Here is a 27671-nt window from a genome sequence, read left to right on the forward strand (position 1 = left end):
AGTGACATTTCCTTTCAGTGACCCAAGAGGGTTCCCTAACTCTAGGAACATCCCAAGAGGTTTTTAAGAATTGGGGGAAGAGAGGTAGCTAGATGGCTCAGCAAATTGAGCACTGGCTCAGGAGTCAGGACCTGAATTTGAAAGCGACCTTTGACATTTATCGTGTGACCCTAACAAGTTATTTGATCCCAATTGCATCACAAAAAAATAAAAAATGATCAGTGTGGTACTGGCAAGTATCAAGTCAATTGTCATTAAGCTTCCCTCCACAATAAACCCATTCACAAAAAAATCTCCATCAAGATGTCTTCCTGAAGATATGAAGGAATATTTCTTCATATCTGAGTGCCAAATCTTTTGAACAGTAGACCCAGTTAGTGATTCATATACTGCTTTTCATCAACAGGATACTGGGCCATTTTGAAGTTTATAAAACAGATCAATGAATAATTAGTACCTCTATGGTTTAAGCACTGGGAGTATGAATACAAAAATTACAAAAGTAGGGAATCTCTGCCATCAGATAATTTATATTTTAATGGGAAAGAGAACACACATTGGGGAATGGTGGCAAGGGAAGGGAATTTTAAACCAAGGAAACTAAGGGACAGTGAGTGAAGCCATAAGTGATATTGGATGTGGTCTCTCTAGAAGCAGTGATGTTTTGATTGCTGCTCCTGGAGCAAGAGAAAGCTTGGAGCAAGGCAGATATTATGAAGCCAGGAGTGGGTGGGAGGCTGAATGAATGGGATGTGAAGCACGGTCAGAGGTCAACTGGATATATAGTTTAGCGGAGTTTGTAGTCTCAGCCCTGGGTTAGAGAGAAATGCTACTATAGACTTTACAAATAATATAGGACCAGTACTTGGATTAAGAAGCACCTTGCTAGCAAAGAATCAAGGATTTCTTTAATGGGACAAGTTCATATACTTCTATTATCTTTGTTAGATAGCCCTGTGATAGAAAATGGCCAACTAATGAGAATCTGAGATGCAGGGGGAGAAGCAGAATGAAGAAAAAGTTAGAATTAAGGAAGCAAAGAGGAAAAGATAACACAAAACAGAATTCAAAAATCATTTATTTAACATTAAAATACAAACACACTCACTGCTTCCTAGTTCCTCACTTAACTGCTCTCTCCCTCTTTTTCCCCCAGTGTTTGGTCCCATCAGTGGCTAAGATATTTTAAAAGAAAGGGCAGGGAGAATAGGGCCCAAAGTTAAAGAAATCTATGAACCAAAAAAATCCCCATTCTGTGATCAATTCCAAGTCCAACATTCAGTTTTAGAATGTAATAGAATCATGGAATTTAGAACTCTTAAGAATTATCTATTCCAAATCTTTTATTTTAAAAAGGACAATAAGACCAAGGAAGGTTAAGTGACTATAATCTCAGAGCTAACTGGTGGCAGCCAGGGACTCAAACTTGGGCCTCCAGACATCCAGTCAATGCATTCTCCCCACACCTCCAATGCCAGTGAATTGCCCCAGGGAGGACACAAACCCTCACCCATGCCTCCAAACAATGGGTCAGTGCAGGTCTTTATGCTGTGGGTTTGTTGCTTGTTTGGTGGTGTTTCTGGAGGGGAAGGCAGGTGGATGAAGAGAGGGCAGTATCCAATTCAGCTTGTCTCTATCACCTGAGCCAGTGTGCCACTGTCTCAGCCAGGTGGACGTGCTGGCCAGTGTTCTTTAGAACAAGTCAGGCCAGTTATCATAAGCTTTTAGTAAAAATAGCCACAGGCCAGGGGAGAGGAGGAGGGAAGGACCTGGGGATGAATGGCTCTTGAAAGTCAGTTTTTTTATATACATAGAGGGATGAGAAGTTTTTGGAGAGCCAGCTGGAGCACAGAGAGCATCTACAGAGTCTCCAACTGTACTCAGGATTCCTGCATTCCTGCCTGGTCATCCTCACACAAGATGTGGGTTAGGATTCCATTGACCACATCCAGGGTCTCGTCCTTCTCCAGCACAATATCGTAGGAATCCAGATAGCGCTCTCTCCGTTCCTCTACCTGAGGACAGAGAAGAGATGAATTAAAGTTTCCCCAGGCCTCCTGCCCAACTTTTCTCCCTCTAACTTCCTTTTAGAAGGCGTACCAACAACCTGCCTAGCATATCAATTCCTACCTAAAAGCTCAAAGGATAAGGCTGGAAGAATTAAAAAAAAAAAAAAAAATTTCTTGGAACTCCAAATTAAAGGGCCCAGTCCTTTAGGGAAAAGGCAGCAGCAGCAGAAATCCTAATCATATCCATCTTTAACCAAATCCATTTTATTTGAGAATGGAGCTTTCACATAGAATCTTAAAAAGTTGGGAAGACCTTAGAGATCCCCTATTCCAATTCCTCTCCCAACTTGGGAATCCCCTCCACCACAGACTTAACATAGGTCAATAATCCTTTACTTAAGTGGTAGCCAGTGATGGCTAGGCTCCTTACTTTATGAGAAAGCCTACTCTATTGTCAGACAATTCTTATGAGTGGAAGTTCTTCCTCCAACTGAGCCAAAATATTCTGCCTTGTAACTTCCATCCAATGGTCTCAGTTCTGTGTCTGAAGCAACACAGAACAAGTGTTTTATATCTAGGAAGTTGCTTTCTGACACACATCTAGAGAACATCCACTCAAACCCCAAAGCCTTCAAATAATTAATATTGAATCCTGATGGATCCTGAGCTTGTAGGTAAGTGAGCTGCATAGGGTTGTTCTAACATTGTGTTTTTTCTTTAATAGACTTCAATATAAAAACTGAAAAGACTGAGCTCTAGCAGAGATGTGGCATCTTTTTTAGTTGTAAGACACAACAATTGACACATCTCTAGTTCAAGGCTTATTATCTTCAGTATTTTCTTCTTCCTTTAATATGTGGGTTACAAACCTCTATGCTGGTTCCTGAGACCTCCAGACAATCACCTTATAGTAGTTGACATCTACATAACTTTTCACAACTAACATTCTGCTTTTTTCACAAGAGTCTTGGGAAATAGGTATTTTTACAAATACATGAGGTAGAAGTAGAGATTAAGAGACTTACACAGTCCTCTCCTCACCCACCTTGTCATTCAGGAAGCCAATCTTAAGGATGTTTCCCACACTGGACACCCCATCAGCCATAGTCAGGTCACCCATGGAGTCGCCCAGCAGGAGAATGTTAGTCTTAGCTTGAAGCTGTTCAAAGTATTTGGAGTCATCCAGGACTGAACTATTCTTGTTATATGTATGGATGAGTTGACCTTTGAATCCCTGCAGGTAGCCCTGAGCAACCAAGGGGAGAGGCAGACTAACTATGAATCCAAAAATAGACATTTATCAATTTTCCATGATCATGGAAGGAAATAAAAATTACATTAAAAACACTCAGAACCAATTACTGATTTTAATACCCTTACTACCAACCAATCTTATAAAGCCAAGCATTAATAGAGCCAAAGCTAATGGTTAGCTACATTCTATTCCATCAGCCACAGGTTATACCTCAATGGCCATCTTGAAAAAATAGGCCACCTCTGTTTTACTGGGAAAAGGTAAGCAAAGTAATCTCATTATATTCATCATGGTAATCTCAAATATTCAATGCAACCAATTTCCACAAGTAGAAAAATAACTCAAAGAGAATGGATGAGAATTTATGATACCCTTGGTTAGAAAGTTGAGCAACATAAAGGGAAGAAGATCCACAATTTTAGAAAACAAAACAAAACAAAACAAAACTAAAACAAAACAAAGCTCAGAATCCAAGGTCATGAAATTAGACAGAATCATTACCAATTTAAAATTATGTTCCTGTGAAATGTCCCTGCAAACACACTTGGATATATGTAACTGAATTTTTACTTTTCTGGCATTTTTAAGAGTAATGTTAATCTATCAAAATAATAAAATTCTTGAAAAGGAAAAAAAATAATCCTATGAAAAGTGAAGATTATACATCTGGCTCCTCCTGTAACCCCTTCCTTTAGAAATGGTTTGTTGTATTCAACCGTTGTTGTTTTTTTTTTTTTTTAATTCTAAAAAGCATAGCAATTCTCACTACTAAGCTACAGGAGAACATAAAAGCCTTTCTTTTTTTAAAGCAAAAAAGCTTCAACCAACTAATTTTTTTAAATGAAAATTTCCTATTTAGGAAAAAAAGTAAAAGAAAAATAACTCAAAATGCACATGCTATGGGTAGCATCATTTCTGTTTAAAAGCACATTATTTAATTCAGAATATGAACAAGTAACAAAATGGACTAAAACTTATCTTCCTCTTCTGAGACCCTCGCAATCCTCTGGTGGAGGTGAAAACTGCCAAAAAGAATTCAGGAGCCTGGATAATCCACAGACTGGTTAGCTGAGACTGAGACTGAGCAGGATTCAAGGATTACAGATAGGGGATCTCTAAATCAACCTGTCTTTGGGGGAATTTTGACTCCTGTAGTAAGTCAAGGTGAAACAACAACATACTTTCCTCCCCTCCTTCCCCAAAGAGCTCTATTCATTTCCCCACTGTACAAAAATGTAGTAACTAAATTATGATGTCCCCTACTCCCATAGCATAACAAACATAACTCACACTTTCATCAAAGTCCATGTAATTAGACACAACATGGATGTTGGGATGGAAAACATTCATCTGCCTAATAATTTCTTCCAAAATGTCTCCAATACCAGCAGAAAAGATGAGAAGGGGAACATTGCTTCGATAGAGTGTGTTGAAAAATGTCTCATATCCCTCCCTGTAAGGGATAAATTATTCTTTCAAAGTGATCACAAGAAACAAGTTCATTACTATTGGACTCAGGTAAACACATATTTAACCAAGACACTTTTCCCATTTCACCCAAATGATCACTTTGTTACTCTATGTTTCCTCAATATTTCTATCAAGTTAGTGTTCAAAGAAGCAGTCACATCTTTCATGTGTATGCCCTGTCTCCTCAATGAGACTACATTCTTTTTTTTAGGTAATGTTTTTATCTATTTTCTCAATTACATGTAAAAATAATTTTAACATTCATTTTCCATAATTTTTAAGTAAATTCTCAAATTTCCTCCCTCCCTCCCTTCTATCCCCTTCTCCTTGACAAGGCAAACACTTGGATATAGATTATACATATATAGGAGCAACTAAATAGTGCAGTGGATAGAGCACTGGGTTTTGGAATCAGGAAGACTCATCTTCATGAGTTCAAATCTGGACTCAGACACTAAAGCAAGTCTTAAATTTAACCCTGTCTGTCTCAGGTTTCTCATGCCAAATGAGCTATAGAAGGAAATGGCAACCCACTCCAATACCCATGCCAAGAAAACCTCAAACGGGGTCGCAGAAAGTTGTACAGGATTGAACAACATACATGGGCAAAGACTACATATTCTTTGAAGACATGGACCACTTTCATTTCTTCCTCTACATACCATAAGTGATCAATAATACATGGTGGCAGGAGTACCTGATAAGTCAACACCAAGTCTCAAATATCAGATACATGGTTATGATCTCAATGAGATACAAGAAACCACAAAGGGTAACTTAAAAAATCTTCCAAAAAGCTGACACGGGATTTGGGATGTTTGCTATGGGATGGATAGAGAAACCTAGCTAGAATTTGCACTATATATACAATTAGCTAATAACTTCTTGGAAAGTACCTATAAGCATTTCTTGTGCTGGCTCCCATGCCTGGAATTCTCTAAATATTCAACTAAACTATAGTCTTCTCTGATCACTATTAATTCTAATTAACTTTAATCTCTATTAATCCCTATTAATTTTAATGCCTTCCACTAATTATTTCCTAGTTATCCAATACACAGTTGTACATATTTGTTTGTTTGTTATTAAATAATGAACTCCTTGAGGGCAGGACTGGCTTTTTTTTTTTTTGTATCCCCGGTGTTTAACAGTCTCTGAAACATAGTAGGTACTTAATAAATGCTTGACTACTGACTAAATATTATATTGCTTCATGTGAACCTCACAATCACTCTGTGAAGTAGTAGTGAAATAGAAGTGAAGAAAAAGTATTGTAAAATATATTTTTTTAAAGTTCTTTAAGATCAGGGAATGTTTTACCTTTATTTTATTTCTACCTTTAGTTTTTGTCACATAGTAGAAATGAAGGAAACAAGTATTTAAGAGTCTATTTGTGCCAGGCACTGTAAAGCACTGTACAAATATTATTCCATTTGGTTTTCCCAATAATCCTGGGATATAGGTGCTATTATTAACAGTTAAGAAAACTGAGGCTTGCACAGGATCATACAGCTAAGAAGTGTCTGAGATTTGAAGTTAGTATACTTCTTGACTCCAGGCCATAGCTCTATCCACTGCCTCTAGTAGGCACTTAATCTGCCTACTGATAGAGATTTTACATTTTACATATGAGGAAACAAATTTAGAGAGGATAAGTTATTTAGTAATAGTAAGTGATCATTAAAAATTAGTAATTAATGAAGCTAATATCTGAATTCAGGTCTTTTGACTTTACAGCATTCTATACCTACAGAATAAAATGACATGTTTTTAACATTAATTTTGCATATTATATCTTTCTTGACTCTATATTCAATTTTCAAAAATAATAAAAGCCACACTTCCACCTCATCCCTCATTACCTCTTGAGTAAACTGATCTCACAACTAGCAAGCAAGCTGGCATAAATGTCCCTTCCAGAATAAGAAATTGACATACCTGAGCATTGCATCTGAATCTCTAACAATTTGGGCTATCTGGTACTTCTGAATCTTCTGTTGACACAGGAGATTGTGGGCTTTTGTCCACCTAGAAACAGATATCCCCCCGAGACACAAACATCTTAAAATCACTGAAGTAGATGGAGATATTCTTTCTCCTGATTCATTACACAATTACCTCCAAAAGACATCCCACACACTGAAAAGTACCACTTTCTTCCAGGCTCTGATTATTCCCTCAAAAGGTAGGAAGAAAGTACGGAAGAGAACAGTAACACTAAAACGAGATTTAAAGCCAGCTTCAATATTGTTTCCCTCAGAAAATGTATGTGCTGCTACTATATCTTCAAGAGGCAATGGAATTTTGGGCAATTTAAATTTAAATATAATTCTAGCAATAGTCTATAAAGTTCAATTGTTACAGTACCGAGACTATGATAGCAGAAGCAAGCAAAAAAAGTATAAGAACTTATTTACTAAGAGGACTGAGTTTAACACTTATTTTATAAAGAAAAACAAAGAGACTTCTTGATAAAGACTTAAATTAACATCCTGAGAAAACTGAAAGATAGGACTACAGTTCCAGAATTGAGAAGTTAGCAATTATTGTATTGTTAAAGAGGACTTTAGCCATAATCGGTCTTATAGTTCATATCATGTAAATAACTATTGTCTGTTTTGTTAAGTTACATTGCTTACAAGTGTTTCTACTGAATTTATATCCCAAAGAGATTTTAAAGGAGGGAAAGCGACCTGTATGTGCAAAAATGTTTGTGGCAGGCCTTTTTGTAGTGGCCAAAAACTGGAAATTGAATAGGTGCCCATCAATTGAAGAATGGCTGAATCAGTTGTGGTATATGAATGTTATGGAATACTTGTTCTGTAAGAAATGACCAGCAGGACAATTTCAGAGAGACCTGGAGAGATTTATATGAAGTGATGCTAAGTGAAATGAGCAGACCCAGAAAATCATTATAAATGGTAATGGCAACAACAAGATTATACGATGATCAATTCTGATGGACATGGCTCTCTTCAACTTTGAGATGATTCAAATCAGTTCCATGTTCAGTGATGAAAGAGTCATTTACACCCAGAGAGAGGACTATGGGAACTAAATGTGGTTCACAACATAGCATTCTCACTCTTTTTGTTATTTGCTTGCATTTTGTTAACATGTGCTACAACATATTTAGGTAGGTATTGGACTACCTGCCAGCTAGGGGAGGGAGTGAGGGGAAGGAGGGGAAAATTTAGTTTATAATTAAAGTTTGTAAGGTCAATGTTGGAAAAATTACCCATGCATATGTTTTGTAAATAAAAAGCTTTAATTAAAAAAAAAAAAAAGGTTACATTGCTAAAAAAGACAGTAAAGCAGATGTTTATTTAAGGCTAGACGATTAAGGAGTTTGATATAGAGAAAAAAATGAGCAAACACAAGAAAAAATGTTCCTAATTAAACATTACTTAACTAAGACTAATTTTAGTAATGTAGAAATATCAATACATGACTAGTTACATAGAAGCTAAACAGAAAAAGAATAAGGAGAAACTTATAACAGATCAAGAGGTAATCATAATACCCCAGGTTATGTATAAAAATGGAAGAGACCCTATAACTTCTGCTATACTTGGAGACTTTTATTTGGAATTTTAAAATACTCTTTTCTTTCTCACATATGTTCTTTCTAATTATAAGCTATAATGAATTTAGAATTTAAAATAAATAGAATTTTAAAATCATAAAGACAAAATCCTGGCAGTGTCACCGATAATGACTTTCATTTGTCTATTTTATTTTCTACATATTCATTACAAATAACATTTCATTTGCTTTTTACCAGTTTATGATGTATTTTAATGATTAATTTACATTACTGGTTTACTAAAGGTGAGGTGTTAGCATAGACTTGAAGGAAGCTCAAAGAATCACACTGATTCCAAAGTTTACTTAAAATCTGATGGAAAATGGAACTGGAGATATCATCTTAATTGTGAAAACAAGACTGCAAAATCACCATAAGCACATTATAAAATGAAGAAATGGAACTATTTTCTATAGCTGTGGCACAAATACATGACTGATAAACATATTCAGGAGAAGAATGAAGAACTGAAGTGCAAGAAGCTGAATTCCAAGAATCAATTCTGGAAAATGAAAACTATTATTAATGCAATGGTGAATAACAACAGGGCCAGTAATAAAATATATTATCCACTTCATGATGAGAACTGATGAATTCAAGGTGCAGGAGGAGAAAAACATTCAAATCTTGTCAATGTCAGGATTTGTTTTGTTTGATTATTCTTATCTGATACAATAGCTTTGTTTTTTTTTTTTTATTTCAATTTCGGTAAGGAGAAAGGATGCAATAAGAATACAAAATTTTTTTTTTTTTTAAAAGGAGTAAGAAAAGAAGTATCTGGAGCATTTCTTAAATGAAAAGAAGGAATGTCAACAGGACAAACAAAAAACAACTTTGAAAATAATATGTTGACATGATTCTAGAAGAATAATGATGAAGAATGAGACATATATTGTTGATAATAGACAATTCTATTTTGCTTGACTATGAATGTTACAAGGATTTTTCTTCTTTCATTCTCAGTGAGAAGGAAGGAGATAAAATGAAGGGAAAAATAAATGCTTAATAATTTTTTAAAAATAAAATTTAAAGTTTGTAGGAGCACAGAAGCAAGTGGTAAAGGAACTAGAAATTGAGTGGATGCTCATATGTTATAGTTTATGTAAGTAATGGAATGTTCTGTAAAAAATGATGAGCAGGTTGATTTCAGAAAGCATGGAAAAACTTGCATGAACTGAGGCTGAGTGAAGTGAGCAGAACCAGGAGAACATTATACATATCAAGCATGTATGATGATCAACTATAACAGATTTAATTCTCAGCAATACAGTGATCTGAGGCAATTACAATGGACTTGTGATGGAAAGAACCATCCACATTCAGAGAGAGAACCATGGAGATTGAATGTGGATCAAAGCATAGTGTTTTCACCTTTTTTGTTGTTTGCTTGCTTTTTTTTTCCTTTCTCATCTTTTTTTCCTTTTTGATCTGATTTTTCATGTGCACATGGAAATATGTTTGAAAGAATTACACATTTAACCTCTACTGTATCTTGGGAAAGGAAAAGGGGAAGAGGGAGAAAATTTTGGAACACAAGGTTTTGCAAAGGTCAATGTTGAAAACTATCTTTGCATGTATTTGGAAAAATAAAATAGTATTACTATTTTCTGGGATGATCAACTATGACTGACATTGCAATTCTCAATGACACAGTGATCCACAACTACTCTGAAGGATTTATGATGAAAAATTCTATCCATATCTAGATAAAGAATTGATCATTTCTGAGTACAGACTGAAACATACTTTTTTTTTTTCCACTTTATTTTTCTTGAGGGTTTTTTGGTGGGGGGAGGGGATGTGTTTTCTTTTATAACATGACTTTTATGGAAATGTTTTACATAACTTTGTATGTGCTTTCTTAATGAGGGATGGGGGTGGGGATAAAGGAGACAATCTGAAACTCAAAGTTTTAAAAACAAATGTAAAAAATGTTTTAAATGTAACTGGGAGAAAAAAATGTAAGAAATATGTAAGGGCCCTTTAAATGGGCGGCGCCACAATTCAACAGGAGATTGAGTGTCCCAGGAAGTATTCTCTGTGGATATTAGGACTGTCCTGTAGGTGGGATCTTGGCCACATTGAGATAGCTTCATAATGGGTGGACTCTCTCGCTGATTGGCTGTGTGTGTGACCTCACCGGCCCTTTATAAGCCCACTGCAGACAGCAATCCCTCTCTTTAACCTGGCTCCCTAGCCTGGGTGGCTAAGCCGAGATGGATAGCCAAAAGAGGTAAGGATTTTGGTAGTGAAACGTGGGTCTTCTGACCAGGTGTTCACTAGGGAACCAACAAGTCAGGGCATTATGTGAGTAGGGTATAATAAAGGCTTTTAAGATTACACATGGCTGTTCTTGAGCGCGCTACCGGTTATTAAGCTATAGATTCAAGAGATCGTGGCCAGAGACCTTTGAAGGCCTCAGAGGGGGCGAGCTGGGTAGAGTTGACACTGCAAAGATCAGTGGTCAAAGGTACTCTGTTGGGCCTATGACAGACTAGTAATAGTAACTGTCAGGAGTGCATATTACAGAAATAAAATAAAATTTAACATAAAGAAAATTACATATTGAATCTCTTGCAGATTTGGAGAAAGATGCAAGCTAGGAACGACACAGAATTGTAGCTGTGTATTCCTGTTTTTCTTTATATATGAAAATACTCATCTTGTTGGGCATTTGCTAAGTTCATAATTTAAGGAATAAAGTTGAAACCAAATCAAAACAAAAATATTCAATAAGAGGAAATGGACCTGTGATTTCACTGGTAAAGGAAATTCCTAGGATGAGAAATGTCTCTAAGCAATGCAAGTCAGTCCCTTCTCTGAAACTTCTAGTCATGGCAAGTGGTTTAGAATTTTAAATGGAAACAGGAGCCAGTATATAATATATGTGGGAACCTGGAGGCTGCAAATTTACTTAGTTTAAAAATGTAATGTTACCTATGCTTTACTTATTTTATTTTTATTTCACTACAATATTTGTTTTTGTTTTGTTAAAATATTCCCCAATTACCTTTTCATCTGATTCAAGAGCATTTGGGAGTATTGCTGGCCACATGCTGCCCGTCCTCATGTTTGACACTTCTGATCTCAAGCACTGAGAAATTAAATGACTTGTCCAAAAGCCAGGATGTGTAGGAGACAAGAGAGGGGATGTGAACCTAGGTATTCCCAATTTTGGGGACAGCTCTCAATCCATCACACCGTGCTACCTCATAGAAGCAAAATCATTTTCTACAAATGTGGAATAAATGGTCCAGAGGAGGCTGATGCCCAAAGAACAAATACATAGGGAAGAAAAATGAATGATGATAGAAGGCCAGAGTTTATTATCAAGAATTAAAACAAAATAAAAGAATTTTGTTGACAAACTTTTGGTGTTCATAAAGTACTAGAAAGACCTGGTGACCAAAGGGGGATATATGGGATATATCTCAACTAAATATGGGATATATCTCAACTAAAGACAAAGTTGATTAGTAAGGTATAACATGAAGGTATACATTTACAAATATAAGGGGGAAGATGCTATATTTTAAGATACTCATTTTTTAGATATAAAAATACTGAAACAAGCCTTTAGCTTGATTAAAAAAGAAAACTATAGCACTGGCCCTGAAGTTAGGGAGATCTGAGTTCAAATCCAGCTTCAGACACTACTGTGTCATTGGCCAAGTCATTTTACTTCAGTTGCCTCAAAAAAACCCAACCTGCCAAAAAAGAAACTACCACATTGTAACAACAGTTCAACAAATCTGAAGCCCAGCTTACTTTCTCAGTAATCAGAAAAGAGATTCTGAAGAAGGTATTTCTTAGATTAAAGTAGAATCCACATAAAGGAAAGCAATGATGATCAAACTTTAGTTTACATGACAAAAAAGTGATAAACCCAGAAAGATGAGAGGATCTCAGCAGCGGAGTAAAGAAACCACCACAGACCTTAGAAAAACTGACAGCTATTCTTCCAAGTACAGATGGATAAAGGTCACAAAAGAACAAGAACCATGCCTCACTTGTAGGCTCTAAGAGAAACAAAACAAATGCTTATGACATTCTGCTGTGTATGTGCAATGTTGGGCATGTATATCTCATGTATCGGTATAATCCCATTACCATTGCTAGTACTGTATCACTCCCCCCCTCCCCCAATTAGAAGCAGCTTGTCAAGAGGTGCCTTTTATCAAATGTATGTTGTATATAATATAAACATGGATTTGATGCCCTCCAAATAATTTACAAGGACTGAAAATTTCTGGCCCAGGGGAGAAACATAACACCAACCTGAATAGCTTCTTCTGCAGAATTGATGGCACTTTGCTGTACCTTTAAAAGGCAATGGAATTTTAGAGAGTTACAGTTTAACTATGAGAAGGCTATAAGGAGCCAAGATCTCATTGTTTCTCTGGAGACACTTTTAACTGGAATGGCCACAAAAAGGACAATGAAAAAGGACTGAGAGAAATTATTTCCTAAGAGACCTGAGTTTAATCCTTATCCTGTTAAAAAACGAAGAGGTGCGTGTGTGTGTTTGTCTTTGTTAAAAGCCTCCAACTGGTATCCTGAGAGAACTGAATGGTAGGGCTTTGTTCATAGAATTGAAAAGTCGAAAATTGTAAAGCTGGTGAAAAGATGACTTAAGCTATGACCAACTCATATATGATATACTCTAATTACTTATAGCTCTTTTTCTCCCATGCTATTACTAAATAATATAACCAGTTAAGTCTAGGAGATTACAGGGTTAAATATAGAGAAAAGAAATAAGCAAATGCTTATGGGAAAAGAGATGAGCTCAGAACTAACGAATTACAAAAAGATAGAGATTTTGATAATTACTGTTGAAACATCAAAACATACCCTTCTCACTATTTTTTTTCCCCCCTGAAGTGACTTGCCCAGGGTCACACAGCTAGGAAGTGTTAAGTATCTGAGACCAGATTTGAACTCCAGTCCTCCTGAATTCAAGGCTGGTGCTCTATCCACTGCGCCACCTAGCTGCCCCAAAGCATACCCTTCTCTATTATTCCCCAAAGATATCTAAGGAAAAAAAAAAGGTTACCTACACATAAAAGAATTTATAATAACTCATTTTATTGTGGCAAAGAATTGGAAATAAAGGAAGAGCCCAATAATAGAGGGATGGCTGAACAAATTATGTTCTATTAATGGAATGGATTATGTCACAAGAAATGACAAAAGATTTCATTTGATAAATCTGGGAAGACTAGTAAAAACTGAAGTTTATAAAGTGAGCAGATCTGGGAGAACAATTTAAAACTAAAAAAAGCTAAGTTTGAAAAGTCTTTAAGAACTTTCTGATCTGTGCAATAACTAACCACAATTCCAGAGGACCAATGTTGAAGTATGCTGCCTACCACCTTGACAGAGGGATAGTGGATTCAAGGTACATAAAGAAAAATACATTTTAGGACACAGCAAATTTGTAAGATGTGTTTTGTTCAACTATGCTTATCTGTTACCAAAAATCAAATAAAATATTTGCCCTGACTATCTTAGAACCTGAAATGAGAATGATTAAGAAAAATGAGCTACTAGCAGGAATATAGATATGTAGGACACCACATAGGCAGTACCTGAGGATAATCATTCCTAAAATCTTTATCACATGGGTAATTTAACTCCTGCAGTCAAATTTCTTCCTGCCTCCCTTCTTTTTCATTACCAAAACTTCAAAATTTCTTTTGAGACCTATATCTCCATAGCTTAAAGCCCCTTGAAAAACAAAATTCTCACTGTACATAGTAGAATTTCAAAAATAAAATTAAGATGTCTCTGTTTAGAGATTCTACCAAATCTCACAGGGCTGCTACCCTCACTTAAAATTAGCTAGATATTACCCATCTAGGAATAGACAAAATCACTTTTAGGAAAGACAGTGCTAATGACTGTATTAACCCTCTCCAGCCACTCCAGTTGGAATCCCAAAAATCCAGTTAAGTTCCTACCTTACCAGGCCTAGGAATATAACATCTTTAGATACTTTTTCTTGTTTCCTTAAAAGCATCCTTCATCATTTTCAACTACTTACCATTCTACCATAAGAGGGAACTTCTCTTTGACCGTCCTGTTCGGATCAATCTCAATTGGGTAATAGTAGTGAAGGAGATCCTTTAACTGAGATACCAAAGGTAGGAGAAAAATTGTTAGAGTGCAATTAAATTCAGCAATTTAATAAGTATTTAATAATAGCCTACCATATGTCATATATTACCCAAAATACTGGGGAATGTAAAGACAAAAACAAAATCCCTGCCTCAAGTAGTTTACACTCTACTGAGAGGAAACATGTATACTGATAAATAAATGTAAAATATTTGCACAGTAAATATTTTTTAAAAATTAAGTGAGGGGAGAACACTGACAACTCATGGGAACAGGAAAAGATTTGTGTAGATGGTACCTACAGAATCCAAGAGGTAGAGATTTGAAGAAAGAGCACTCCAGATATACAGCACAGACTGTGCAAAAACACATAAATGAAAAACTTAATCAAATCAGGCCAGTTCCCATGATCTTGTGATGAAGAGAGCCAAATGTACCCACAGAGAGGACTGTGGGAATTGAATGTGGATCACAACATAGTAATTTCACTCTTTTTTTGTTGTTTGCTTGTTTTTTGTTTTCCTTTTTTTCCTTTTTTGATCTGATTTTTTTTGTGCAGTATATATTTGTGGAAATATGTATAGAAGAATTGTATAAGTTTAATATATATTGGATTGCTTGCCATCTAGGGGAGACAGTGGGAAGGGAGAAAAAAATTTTGGAACACAAAGTTTTGCAAGGGTGATTAACTATGCATGTTTTGAAAATAAAAAGCTTTTTTAAAAATAAGATGGAATCAGGAGTGTGGAGAACAGCAGGCAAGTAGAGGTAAGTTTGTCTGAGAAAGAGTAATATGCAATCTGTCTAGGAAGATTAGAAGCAAACAACAAAGATTTTCAGTGTCAAAAAGAAATCTCTGAGTCTAGAGATAATTAGAGGCTTCCAGAAGCTTTTTAAGTCAGGGAATAAAATGTTCAAACACTTTTAACACCAAAATAAAAAGGCCTACAAATTAACATAAGAGGTTATTATTATGAACAAAAGTTAATTCGGAAAAATTTCTACTAAATTCTTTTTAAAGGTTTCATTTGGTAATACCTCACTTACACTTTCAAAGTTTCTCCTCATTCCCAGTTAGATTTTTCCTCCATTACAGGTAAGCCTGTCATATTTAATTCCTTAGTGCTGATTCTTATTTATAAATTTGATAAAATCTCATCGATGTACATATTTGATCAATTCTTGGATCTCTTCACAAAGGTGGCATGAGCTAAAAATGTGTTGGTCAATAGCACAAATGATTATAAGGTTTCAGTAGATTTTTTTTTTTTTTTATCATCAACATATCAAATCAACAAATGTTTACAATCAATTCTACAGGGACTATTAATGTTAGCTGGATTAAAGGAAAGCCTTTCTCCTTGTTCTAACTAGGGATTATTTTGTAAATACCCAGGATATCCTGCCTTCTTAATTCAGTTGCTTAGATAAATAATTCCAGTTATCTAAGAGGAACACAACAAAATTTTAAAAAGTAATGAATTCTATCATCTATGTTACTTCAAATGACCATGCCAGAATATATGGACTCATCCATTTAGGAGAACCAAATGCCAAACATTACATACTAACAAAGCAGAATGTTCCTTGAAATAACTGCGAGAATTACATCATGGGGCCAAATGTTAAGGGAGAAAAGTGGTGGGGGAAAGATCTGTGACTTTACTGGTATAGGAAACTCCCAAAAAGAAATTCCCAGGACCTGAAGGTGTTAGTGATCAGTACCTGCTCTGCAGTCTGTTTGAATGACAAATAGTCTAAGCAAGAGTGCCTAGAGAACAGAGATAGCAAATAATTTTTATGTGTCACAGACAGGTTTTTCTGACTCTGAGAACAGCTTTCTATTCTCTATAGTATTTTGGGGGGGGTGGGGGCACTAGGAAAAAAAAAAACTAAATCTAAAACGAAAACAGGAAATGCATGAGCATTTACACCTATAACATTTTAGGGTCCCATTTAACATTCAAAGAAGATCAAGCAGCAATATCTTCATTTTTCCTAATATTTTCTTTTCCCAAAAAATTTTATTTATATATAAATGTATATATATATATATATATGTATATATATATATATATATATATATATAAATTTGCATGTCATCTTTGCACAGCAGCCATGCTATATATAATTCCAGTTTTAGTATATGTTATCAAAGAGAACACCTCTCATGTCTTCTGAAAATTCCAAAACTACTTTCTTATTTGTACCTACAACATTCTCAAGGTTGAAGGGTGAGAAACAAGACTGAAAAATCAAGGCTATCTCCCTTTTGCAGATACACAAAAATTGACTTAACCAATTTGAGAATAATTTGTATACTGCTCCAAAGCTTATAAAATGCTTTGCTCACAACAAACCCACGTGCTGGACAGTACTTAGTGTGCCCATTCCCCCTGAAGGCAAAGAAGTCTCAGAAATGCGTTGCCTAGAGTTCCTAGTTATTAGTTCATATTATAGCTTCAATTTAACACAAGTTTCTGGACTTCAAGCCCAGGATTCTTTTCACTATACAATAATGGTTTCTCTCTTTTACATACTGGTAAAGTCTAATTTAGAAACCCAACTTTTCCAGTTACCACTGCCACTACAAAATACCACCACCTATCAGGAGCCTGGGTCTATAAATGGAAGAACTGTATGAAGATGCAAAAAAGCAATAATAATGATCATGAATATCATGGATAGTAACTTATGTAAAAGACCAACAGACTAAATATTCTGCCATTTAATTCACCTAAGCTTATCAAAAAGAACCATTTTATTCATCAGAAACGATTACTTAGAAATAAAAAACCACAGTTGGCACAAACATTGAATTAGGTATAGGTATTAAAGAATGTGGTCAAGTCAGTGCTCTTGGCTACTGGGGATAGCCATTATGATGCCAATGGGAGGATTACATTCTACAACTAGGAATTTATACTACCTACCCCGAGATTTTCAAAAAACTATCCTGTTTCTACAAAAACATATTAGAGAAACAGCGGGGTAAATTTGCAAAGAACATTATCTTTGCATTTAGAAGACTTCAGTTTCCTCACTTACTGAGTGATGATGACCTTCAGCAAACTCACATAACTAAACAGTGCCTTAGTTTCCTTATCTGTGAAATGGAAATAATACTTTTGCACTACTATTCCAGGAAAGAGAAAAAATCTTAAAAAAAATCTTAAAGCACTACAGAAATTAAATGTTCACTAGTTTAGTGCTTTTGCTCATCATATATACCTTTAATAAATGTGTGGGGAATAAATGAAAATAGTACCAAAAAGAACATTCCAATTAAATAGATATTAAGTCTAGGTTTATCTGAGCAATGAAAACAAGAAATGTGACACATTACTGGCAGCTTGACACTCTGGACAAAAAATTGGCTTTAGAGACAGAAAGATCTGGGTTTTCAATAGACAGGTTGTGTGACTGTAAGCAAGTCACTTATCCTTAAAAGAGCTCAACAATGGTTCTCAAAGTACAGTCTGCAGACCCCTGGGGGTCCCTGAGGCCTTTTCAGGTGATCACAAGGTCAAAACTATTTTCATAATAAAATTAAGATATTTTTATTTCTACCATAGCAAATATCAATAGCTACAACCTATGTAAATAGCAGCTCTTTGGGGATCTCAATGATTTTAAAGAATGTTTAAAGATCAAAATAGTTTGAGAACCACTCAACTCTATAATAACTCAAGACTATATAATATGTTGCTAAGACAGTGCCACCCTGCATTGGTAGAGGAAATTTCCTGGGAGTTCCTTATACCTGGGAAATCACAGATTTATTCCCTATCCCCCCATGTCCTCTCTTGGTCCATAGGCATTTGAATTAGCACATCAATTCTCTTCAGGATAGAGCTAAGGATAACCCACCTTTTTCTGACAGTCCTCACTGATGAGTTTGCTGTTATCTAGGATATCTGAGAAAAAAAGATGGCAAAACTCGGTTACTACTCCAACAGGCATCATCAGCAACAAGGCCGATAGAGGTCAATACACGACTTACTGTACGATGTGGGGCAACGCTTTCCATTAAATCCAAATCTAGTCAGGGTCATGTCAAAATCAGAAATGACCTAAAATGTGGAGGAAAGAAATAGAAACATTTAATTCAGTCTGTCTTGATTTCACACTATGCCATCAAAATTCAAGAGTCAAAGGCACAACATAAGAGCCTGGCACTGGGGAACAAAGGCTATCGAGGCCCTAGCTTCTAATGTCATATAATGGTAGCAACTGGTTTGGTGTCCTTGGAGCACAGAACTTAGCTGCTAGAAGTCTCAGCGCAATCTAAGGGGAAGAGTCAACTAAGGTATTCTGAGGTTTAAATTTCATGTATATTTTGGGACAATCTCACTACTGAGGCAAATTTCCAGGATTGCAAACTACCACTTCTTTTTCTTTTTGCTGTTTTCTCTCCATATGGAAAAAGTCACAGTCTCAAGGCTCTCAAGGCAAAGTTTGTTTTTCTCCTCTTGGAAGGAAGGTGGTAGGTAGGTAGGCTACGGTACTGAATGAAGCCCAAGTCATCCCATGTGGTCAGTTGGTTATAAAAGGGTTGAACAGGTGAGGTGTATCAGGGCCTGTAACAGGAAGGAAGTAACTTTTTTTTTTTCCTAGTAAAGAGCATCAATAACATTCTTTTTTCTTTTGGGGGGAGGGGAAGGGAGGTGTGTGGCACAATTCAGGTAATCCTCACCCACCCACCCCCAGGATCCTAACCAATGTAAGGGATACCTGTTTTCCTAAGAAAGAAAGATAAGGATGAAAGTATTTAAAACAAAGGAGCAGGGGAAAAAAAAAAAAAAAACAACTCTCTTCTCCTCCCATGCCCGCACCCTGGGAACAGACAAACCTGCAATCTGTGAGGCCCTCCCTTCCGGAGGGAGCGGATGATCTCCTGGACCTGCTGGGGGTGCCGCATGAGAACTGTGGCCTTCATCAGGTCTTTCACTTGCTCCTTTACCTGTTCCACACATAAACCCCGTCCCACCCAGACCCGGACCCATCAGCGGCGCTCAGAACCACCGACCAAGGACTAGAAGGGACCTGGTTCCTTCCGTTTTCTCGGCTAGGGAGCTCTGAGCTCCTGTTAACAGGGTTCTCTTACCAGGAAAATCTTGGGGATTGGAAGCAAAACTATGGCAACGGACTAGGGAGGACGAGAGGGGGGCGCTAACGGACTAGGGGCAGACATCATTAGTGACCCAGGCTTATACGGCAGGAACGTTTTGTCTGGGAAGGGAAACGGAGGGAACGTGAGAAAAGGGAGCGTGCAGAGCATGCCGTACAGGGCAGGGGCCGAGGGGCAGTGTGGGGTTCAGGGAAGGGGTCTGAGGGGGGCGCGCAGCAGTGATGTAGGGAGGAAAGCTAATGATAAAGATGCAGGCCCTCCGGGGAGGGGGCATGGAAGCTTACACAGCAGGGGCGCCGGGGGGAGGGGGAAAAGGGATGTTGGAGGGCCCCAGGGCGCGGTGATGGGGCTAAAAAAGGTACTGTTTGGAAAGGGCGCTATAGGGCAGCTGTCGTACAGGAGAATTATGGGAGATTATATAAGAGAGCTTTGTAAGGGGCGCTGTGGGGAGGGGTCCGGGGCTGCTGGGAGGGGCGCATGAGGCTAGCACTAGCTGCTCTAGGAAAAGGCTCCGTAAGGGAGAAGCGGCACGGAGGGAGAGCGTTATGGAGCAGAGGAGCAGCAAGGAATGCTCTACAGGTCACAGAGGAAGCCTGGGAGGAAGATATTTCTATGGCAGGTTTTGCTGGGAGCTACAGAGGGTTCTAGGGTGGGGCAATGAGGTTTTAGAATAGGCCGGCGCTGGACAGAGCAGGGCTGTGGTGGGAAGGGGGAGGGGGCTTCCTTTCCGAGGCCCCTCCCCCACCATTCCCAGCTACCTCTTCCACGTTCTCACCTCCTCCGCCATAGTCCTCCCGTCTGCTCGTGCCACGGAAGAAATAGCGTCCCTGAGATTCAACTGCGCAGGCGCCAGACACCTTCAGCCCCGTGAATGGAAACGGAGGAGAGGGGAGGGGACAGGAGAGGAACGGAGGCGGGGCCAATGAGAGAGTGGTGGGGCTGGGGAGGGAGAGGGCGGGGCCCGGAGGAGAGCCAAAGGGAAAAAAGGGAAATTTGAAATATATCATTGATGATCATCTTGAAAGAGATTACCTAGTCCAAAACTCATTTCACAAGTGAAGTAAGCGAGGCTTAGAGTGACGTTGTCCGAGGCCACGAAACCAGTGCTCTCTTCTCCTTTCCAATACTCAAAGATGCCTCTTTGAGGGGCAGCGGATGGAAGTGGAGCCAACTGGAGCCAGATCTGGAGAACGGCTTTAAAAAGCTGGTTTTGAGCTCTACTATGGTGAGTTTAGGAGGGAGAGGATGGGCGGGGGGGGAGTGCTTTGGAGGGGGTGGATTTGGGGAAGAACCTCAAGACCTAGGCTAGCAGAAAGAAATTCTATTGCACGTACTCCTTGGTCCTTCAGCCAATGGTATCCATAGGGAGGGGCGGGGTGGACCCCAAAGGGTGTGATCAGCCAATGGGAGAGTAGGAAGATAGGTTGCATCCCACAATAGCCAATCCTAGGGCTTGTCTCCAATACAAACCAACCTACCTTTATAACCCAACAGACACCCCTACCGCCCCACCCTCTCACACATACTACTAAGACTTCCATCCCCACCGCAGCCTTCCCAGCGAATCCACCCAGTCACTCAGATCATCTTGTGGCTGAAGCAGCTACCCCTCAGAAAGCAGGCTTGGCCCTCACCCCCTTTCCTTTTGAGTGGGACAGAGTGAGTCTTACAGGATGAGCAGGCTTGTGTTCTTCATCACAGATGAAGATTATATTATTTTTTCCCCAAAACCTACCCCTCTTCCAAACTTGCCTGTTACTCTCGAGGCCATCACGATCCTTCCAGTCACCCAGGTTCGAAACCTGTGTCATCCTCTAGCCAGGAGAAGTTAGAATATAGTGGACCAGATCATAAATTTAGAGCCAGAAGGAATTTTAGAGGTCACCTAGTCCAATCCCTTCCTTTTACAGATGAGGACACTGAGACCCAGAGAGGTGAAGATATTTGCCCAAACTCACACAGGGACTAAAGCTGGAATTGGAACCCAGCTCCTGGAGGCTCTTTGCACCACACCATGGTGTGGGGTGAAAAAGAGCAAGAATAGAGGTCCAGCTTGCAGGTTCCAAACTCTGGAGAATGAGGCTGATGAGCCACCATCCCAAATGATACATGCCCAAAAGACTGAAAGAAATTTGAGAGTGGGCCTGAAAAAAACTCAGTCAGTTTAGCCTCTACTTTCTGTTTCCTTTGTCTTGGGTTTCCACAGAGCCCTGTTAGTCTGGGGTTCAGATACTGGGTACTATGCTAAGTGTCTGCTGGAGGCAGACAATGGGGACAGAAGGCCTTGAGCTTAAGGTGGAAAATACAGGAAGGAATAAGGGCAATACAGGGAATATATTTCAGGCTAGACTTTTTCTTTTTGGTAATTAAACCTGTTTGCTGCTGGCATAGTTCTGCTGCAGGTTTAAAGATGTCTAGGCTGGGGAGAAGAAAAGATTCTTAGCTTGTGTTAGGTGGTGGTGAGGGGGGGAGGTAAAAAGGAAGGATAAGGGGTTCCAGAACCCCAAGGCACAATCCTAACAGTGATCTCACTGCTGGCACAGGATTCTGGAACTTGGGAACCCTGTTGGGCCCCATTTGAAAGATGTAGTAGGGAAAAGGAGAGAGCGGCTGGCGATCGGGGCCCCCCCCACACACCCTCGGAGAACAGTTCCCCTCTGCTGGTCCCAGGGTGCCATGGAGATGGAGAGCACAGCGGCCTCCACGCGGTTCCACCAGCCTCACATGGAGAGGAAAATGAGCGCGATGACCTGCGAGATCTTCAACGAGCTTAGGCTAGAGGGCAAGCTCTGTGACGTGGTCATCAAGGTCAATGGCTTTGAGTTCAATGCCCACAAGAACATCCTCTGCAGCTGCAGTTCCTACTTTAGGTATTAAACATAGAAGCCCCAATGAGCTGGAGTGAAAAAGGGAAAAGGGGACCAATCAAAGCATTCTGGGTTGTTTCTATCCCATACTCCTCTCCTGATCTGGGCTCTCTCACTCTTTGACTTATTTGTTCACTGAAGAGGCATCTAGCAGCAAGGGGAGACAAACTAGCTTCATTCTGGTTTGAGGGTGACCCCTAAACCACATTGTGACTTTCAACTCCTTCACCCCTCAATTTTCTTCCTAGGCCATCTCCCCCTGCACTAGCCACTTTATTGTCTTCCCCCCATCTTGACCCCTTGGTGAGAACCAAAGGGTTATAAATCACCAACTCCTGGGGGTCAGGGGTATCATACATACATGTTGGGTTCCCTACTTAAACCAAGATGTCAAAACCACTACTTCAGTCTCCCCAATAGAAAATTCCCTGCCCCTTCTCACACAGGGAATCAAGAGGGTAATACGATGGATGATGGAGGTTATCAAGAATTTGGGTTCAAAGGGGAAAAAGAAGAGGGAGATTCTCAGCAGAAGTTTCTATATTATTTAAGAGGGAGGGCAAAAGAAACTAGGGACAGAACACTAACGCAATCAGGCCATATGGAAAATTGTTAAATGCTTCTTCTATATTATTTCAGTCATTATAATAAGAGACCTTGATCTCTTAAATCCACCTTCCCTCTAAAAGGAAAGGAAAAGAAACAATGGGCTTTCCCTCCCTTACCCTTTTGAAATTTTAGTTGTATTGGCTTATTTTTAAAATTGTCTTCCTCTGATGTTTAATTTTCATTTAATGGGTGGAATCCAATGGGCTATGGCCATTGTTAGTTTTCTCTCTCTCCTCAAATTATCTTATATTTTCCATTCAGCATATATGTTGTGTGCCCACTGCAAACTTCTGGAGGGCAGAGATTGCTTCATTTTTGTCTTAATCCAGTGCTTAGTATGATGCCTTGCACAGGGCAGGCACTTAATAAATGCACAAGTTAGGAGGCAAAAGACCTGGATTCTAGTTCTAAGTCAGAGAAGTGCACCTTTCTAACTATAGTAAGAACTACTTAACCCTTCTAGTTTGTTTCTCCAACACTGAAATGACAATAAAATCTATGTTAGAACAGTATTGAAAGTGCTTTAAAAGAAATCCAAAGGAAGATATTTATACCCTCCTGCTCTCCTATTTTTAAAGCACCTTCCCTCTTCCTCTATGTCCTCCCTTTACCCCCATGCCATGATAAGTTTGATCTATTTATAGCAAGCTCCCATCTCATTGTTTACGTAGTATCCCAAACTTTCCCCTCATTGGAGAAAAGAGGAAGACATGGAGAGGCTGGAGAGAGATACCATTTTCTGTGGCTACTGTTGGTTTTTTTGTTTTTTCCAGAGCTTTGTTTACAAGTGGCTGGAACAACACAGAAAAGAAAGTGTACAACATTCCTGGTATTTCTCCTGATATGATGAAGTTAATTATTGAATATGCCTACACCCGGACTGTCCCCATCACCCCAGACAATGTAGAGAAGCTGCTAGCTGCAGCGGATCAGTTCAACATCATGGGCATTGTCCGGGGTTGCTGTGAGTTCCTCAAATCAGAGTTGTGTTTGGATAACTGTATCGGCATCTGCAAATTCACAGACTACTACTACTGCCCAGAGTTAAGGCAAAAGGCATACATGTTCATTCTTCACAACTTTGAGGAGATGGTCAAGGTCTCCGCAGAGTTTTTAGAGCTCTCAGTCACTGAGCTTAAGGACATCATTGAGAAAGACGAGCTCAACGTCAAGCAGGAAGATGCTGTCTTTGAAGCAATTTTAAAGTGGATTTCCCATGACCCCCAAAATAGGAAGCAACATATTTCAGTTTTGCTACCCAAGGTCAAGTTTAATTATTACTTTTAGATTTTCTTAACTACTCTCTTAATTCCTTTATTCCAGGAGTTTCCCCAAGATCTATCCAGATATACAAAATAGTTGAATGCCAGCAGTATAAATGTTGCATGATCTATATGTGATAATTTGCCCAGCACTACTTATTCTGTTGTTTATGAGAGATTTAGTTTTCCCCATGGGATGGTCATTATTTGACTGCTCTCTCTATCCTATTTTTCACTCCAGACACACATTGATATATAAACTTCATAATCCTAGAAACCTCTGCTGGAAAAAGAGGATGTGAGGTCAACACTGAAGACCCATTAAATTAAGTGCAAGTTCTTGAGTCAAAGTACTGTGCACATCAGGTCATATATTTACAGGTTGAGTTGATACTCTAAGCTATGGACGTGGGAGTCAGATAAACCTAGGTTTGAATGCTGATTCTGACCCTTGCTCTGGTCAAATAATTCAAATTCCTTAAGCTTTAGTTTATCTGTAAAATAATACTTGCATTTTCTACTTCACAGGGTTGTCACAGGGAAAGTGCTCCATAAATCCTAAAAGTGCTATATAATGAGCTATTACTATAGAAAATTTTAAGAGAGCAAATCACTAATTTTCTGGGATGGTTCTATAGTCTTGCTAAGGGCAGGAAAATTCTTGGGCCACCCAGTTCCATCTTGGCATGCAAATTTATGCCCAATTACAAAACAATTCATGACTCAGCAGGTTTAAAAAAAAAAAAACCTGTAGTGATTCAATATAAGGCATTTTTAAACATTATAGTTAGGGAGGTAGCTTTTTTGAGTATTATTGCCTCACCTAAATGGTAAATTTTCTTATTCCATTTTTTTTTTTTTTTTTTTAGGTTCGCCTGGCCCTGATGCATGCCGAGTATTTCATGAACAATGTTAAAATGAATGACTATGTGAAAGACAGTGAAGAGTGCAAGCCGGTCATTATTAATGCCCTAAAGGCCATGTATGACCTAAACATGAATGGACCCTCCAACTCTGACTTCACCAACCCCCTCACCCGGCCCCGTCTGCCCTATGCCATCTTGTTTGCAATTGGTGGCTGGAGTGGTGGGAGCCCCACCAATGCCATTGAAGCATATGATGCCCGGGCAGACAGGTGGGTGAACGTCACTTGTGAGGAGGAGAGCCCTCGTGCCTACCATGGGGCAGCATACTTGAAAGGCTATGTTTATATCATTGGCGGGTTCGACAGCGTGGACTATTTCAACAGTGTCAAGCGATTTGACCCAGTCAAGAAAACTTGGCACCAAGTTGCCCCAATGCACTCAAGACGTTGCTATGTCAGTGTGACTGTCCTCAGCAACTTCATTTATGCCATGGGGGGATTTGATGGCTATGTGCGTCTCAACACGGCTGAACGGTATGAGCCAGAGACTAATCAATGGACCCTCATCGCCCCCATGCACGAACAGAGAAGTGATGCAAGTGCCACAACCCTGTATGGAAAGGTAAAGAACCGGGGTGTGTGGAATCTTTTCCTGCTATCCCACAGGCTTGACAACAAAGACAAAACCTTGATATTAAAACTGGCCTTTCTAGCCCAAACTTTACTGCCCAAACTCCCTTTATCCTGATGGGGAACAGAAAATATGGCTATAACATGCTCTAATGGTTTAATTAACAATTATCTTTTTTTATTAAATTTTTCAGTACTGACTGCACACAAAGCAATATAGAAGCTTTCTGCAGTCTGGCAATGGTGTCAAGGGTCAGTGAAATTGTAAAAAGGTGAGAAGTGGGATGAATAAAAACAGGGGCTAGGTAATTCATACACAGTCTAGATGCTCAGCCCCTGAAAAAGAGTGGACTAGTATGTTAAAAAATATTAATGGAGTAAAATACAATAACTTTCAGTAAATAGAAGTAAATCAGCTGGCTATAGAAGGCTTATGCCTTTTCCCAAAAACTAATTGGAATAGCACTTAATATTTTGTTCCTCAATATGAAAACATTTCTGACCCATTTTTATTTTATATTTTAGAGATTTTGTATATTCCTCTCAGCACTTTAATTGAGTACTGACATATAACAAGCCTCAATAAAGTTATTTAAATAGTACAAAAACAAAACTAACAACGCAAACCTTGGCACTGAAACTTTGGCATTATCCCAGTGAAATGGGTTTAAAGTGCCTGTGGAGAAAAGCTCAGTGTGGAAAAGGAAAAAGAAGAAATTAACTATGCAGGAACCCAAGTTGGATGAAAAACAAGACAAATAGAATGGGTAATAAAAATTAATTTATGCCTTAACTTCCCATTGGAATTGAAAGACTCTAGAATAAGCTACACCATGAGAAATCGTGTACTCGGGGAATATTTAAGCACAGACTTATTTTCTCTCAGTGGGATGACTTAAGTGAATTCTTGCCCCACAAGTAAGGACATGGGTGAGCTGATGTTGAAGCCCAGGATTTTAAAATGTACAGCATTGTCTTCATGGTAGAGTATTCTTTACTCCAAATGACTATAATCGTCACTACAGGTAATTCTGTTTAAATAGGTCTACATATGTGGTGGATTTAACGGAAATGAATGCCTGTTTACAGCAGAAGTATACAATACTGAGAGTAATCAGTGGACTGTCATAGCACCCATGAGAAGCAGAAGGAGCGGAATAGGAGTAATAGCTTATGGAGAACACGTATATGCGGTAAGAAGACAACTTGGTTAGTCTATCAACAACCATGTTAAGTTTAGAATCTAGCCCCACATTTTCTGTCATTAAAATGACCTAGCCTCGCAAGCTGGTTCTTAATCAAAGGGAAATATTCTACTAGAAGGTAATGGAGGCAGATGAATAATCAATAGGACAGGAGTGGCTAAGTCTATGTGAAATAAGCCACTCTTTTCCAGCTCTTTTAAAAAACAGAAGCAATGGTTACCAACCATTATTTCCTTGCTTGTCTACAGGTAGGCGGCTTTGATGGAGCTAATCGACTTAGGAGTGCAGAAGCCTACAGCCCTGTGGCCAACACATGGCGCACAATCCCCACCATGTTTAATCCTCGTAGCAATTTTGGCATCGAAGTGGTGGATGACCTCTTATTTGTGGTGGGGGGTTTCAATGGCTTCACCACTACATTTAATGTTGAGTGCTATGATGAAAAGACTGATGAATGGTATGATGCTCATGACATGAGTATATACCGCAGTGCTCTGAGCTGCTGTGTGGTACCAGGGCTAGCCAATGTCGGGGAATATGCAGCTAGACGGGACAACTTCACAGGATTAGCACTGCGAGATGAAGTAAAGTATTCTGCTTCGACAAGTACCCTACCTGTATGAGCCTCTTCATTTAGCTAATAAAAAGTCTAAGCAATAAGT

At 38.7% G+C, this 27671-nt stretch overlaps 2 protein-coding genes across 21 annotated transcripts; one reads left to right on the top strand and one right to left on the bottom strand.

Annotated features, from left to right (window-relative positions):
• Nucleotides 1-1062: 1062 nt before the first annotated feature.
• On the bottom strand, nucleotides 1063-20738 carry NT5C3B (5'-nucleotidase, cytosolic IIIB). 16 transcript variants are annotated; one of them, XM_074261532.1, is made up of 11 exons: nucleotides 20604-20738; nucleotides 19293-19403; nucleotides 18827-19020; nucleotides 18444-18513; nucleotides 18311-18357; nucleotides 14367-14452; nucleotides 12599-12640; nucleotides 6673-6762; nucleotides 4555-4717; nucleotides 3055-3255; nucleotides 1063-2015 (listed from the first exon to the last, which is right to left on the bottom strand). In XM_074261532.1, the coding sequence occupies exons 3-11, from the start codon at nucleotides 18857-18859 to the stop codon at nucleotides 1881-1883; spliced, it is 867 nt and encodes a 288-aa protein (XP_074117633.1). In that variant the 5' UTR covers nucleotides 18860-19020; nucleotides 19293-19403; nucleotides 20604-20738; the 3' UTR covers nucleotides 1063-1880. The 16 variants fall into 16 exon arrangements, 15 of the variants coding, with proteins under 15 accessions (XP_074117633.1, XP_074117635.1, XP_074117636.1 ...); XM_074261534.1 differs by lacking the exon at nucleotides 20604-20738 and adding an exon at nucleotides 20347-20375; XM_074261535.1 differs by lacking the exon at nucleotides 20604-20738 and adding an exon at nucleotides 20330-20350.
• KLHL10 (kelch like family member 10) lies at nucleotides 20029-27669 on the top strand. 5 transcript variants are annotated; one of them, XM_074261518.1, is made up of 6 exons: nucleotides 20667-20796; nucleotides 22115-22441; nucleotides 23821-24310; nucleotides 25179-25796; nucleotides 26848-26997; nucleotides 27258-27669. In XM_074261518.1, the coding sequence occupies exons 2-6, from the start codon at nucleotides 22248-22250 to the stop codon at nucleotides 27630-27632; spliced, it is 1827 nt and encodes a 608-aa protein (XP_074117619.1). In that variant the 5' UTR covers nucleotides 20667-20796; nucleotides 22115-22247; the 3' UTR covers nucleotides 27633-27669. The 5 variants fall into 5 exon arrangements, with proteins under 5 accessions (XP_074117620.1, XP_074117619.1, XP_074117616.1 ...); XM_074261515.1 differs by lacking the exon at nucleotides 20667-20796 and adding an exon at nucleotides 21043-21364; XM_074261516.1 differs by lacking the exon at nucleotides 20667-20796 and adding an exon at nucleotides 21043-21364 and having other exon boundaries at nucleotides 22242-22441.
• The last annotated feature ends 2 nt before the right edge of the window (nucleotides 27670-27671 follow it).

This window comes from Sminthopsis crassicaudata, chromosome 4, assembly GCF_048593235.1.
Source record: "Sminthopsis crassicaudata isolate SCR6 chromosome 4, ASM4859323v1, whole genome shotgun sequence".
NCBI classification, from domain to species: domain Eukaryota; kingdom Metazoa; phylum Chordata; class Mammalia; order Dasyuromorphia; family Dasyuridae; genus Sminthopsis; species Sminthopsis crassicaudata.

Bases quoted from the DNA above. Each gene is read 5' to 3' on its own strand.
- KLHL10 (XM_074261515.1), top strand. From the start codon at position 21,273: ATGAAGATTATATTATTTTTTCCCCAAAACCTACCCCTCTTCCAAACT. The intron at 21,365-22,114 runs GTTCGAAACCTG...CTGCTGGCACAG, and splicing joins CGATCCTTCCAGTCACCCAG to GATTCTGGAACTTGGGAACC. The intron at 25,797-26,847 runs GTAAAGAACCGG...CTGTTTAAATAG, and splicing joins CCACAACCCTGTATGGAAAG to GTCTACATATGTGGTGGATT.
- NT5C3B (XM_074261523.1), bottom strand. From the start codon at position 20,578: ATGATATATTTCAAATTTCCCTTTTTTCCCTTTGGCTCTCCTCCGGGC. The intron at 19,404-20,329 runs GTAGCTGGGAAT...TGTGTGGAACAG, and splicing joins GAGGTGAGAACGTGGAAGAG to GTAAAGGAGCAAGTGAAAGA. The intron at 3,256-4,554 runs GTGAGTTATGTT...TTGGTTGCTCAG, and splicing joins ACATGGACTTTGATGAAAGT to GGCTACCTGCAGGGATTCAA.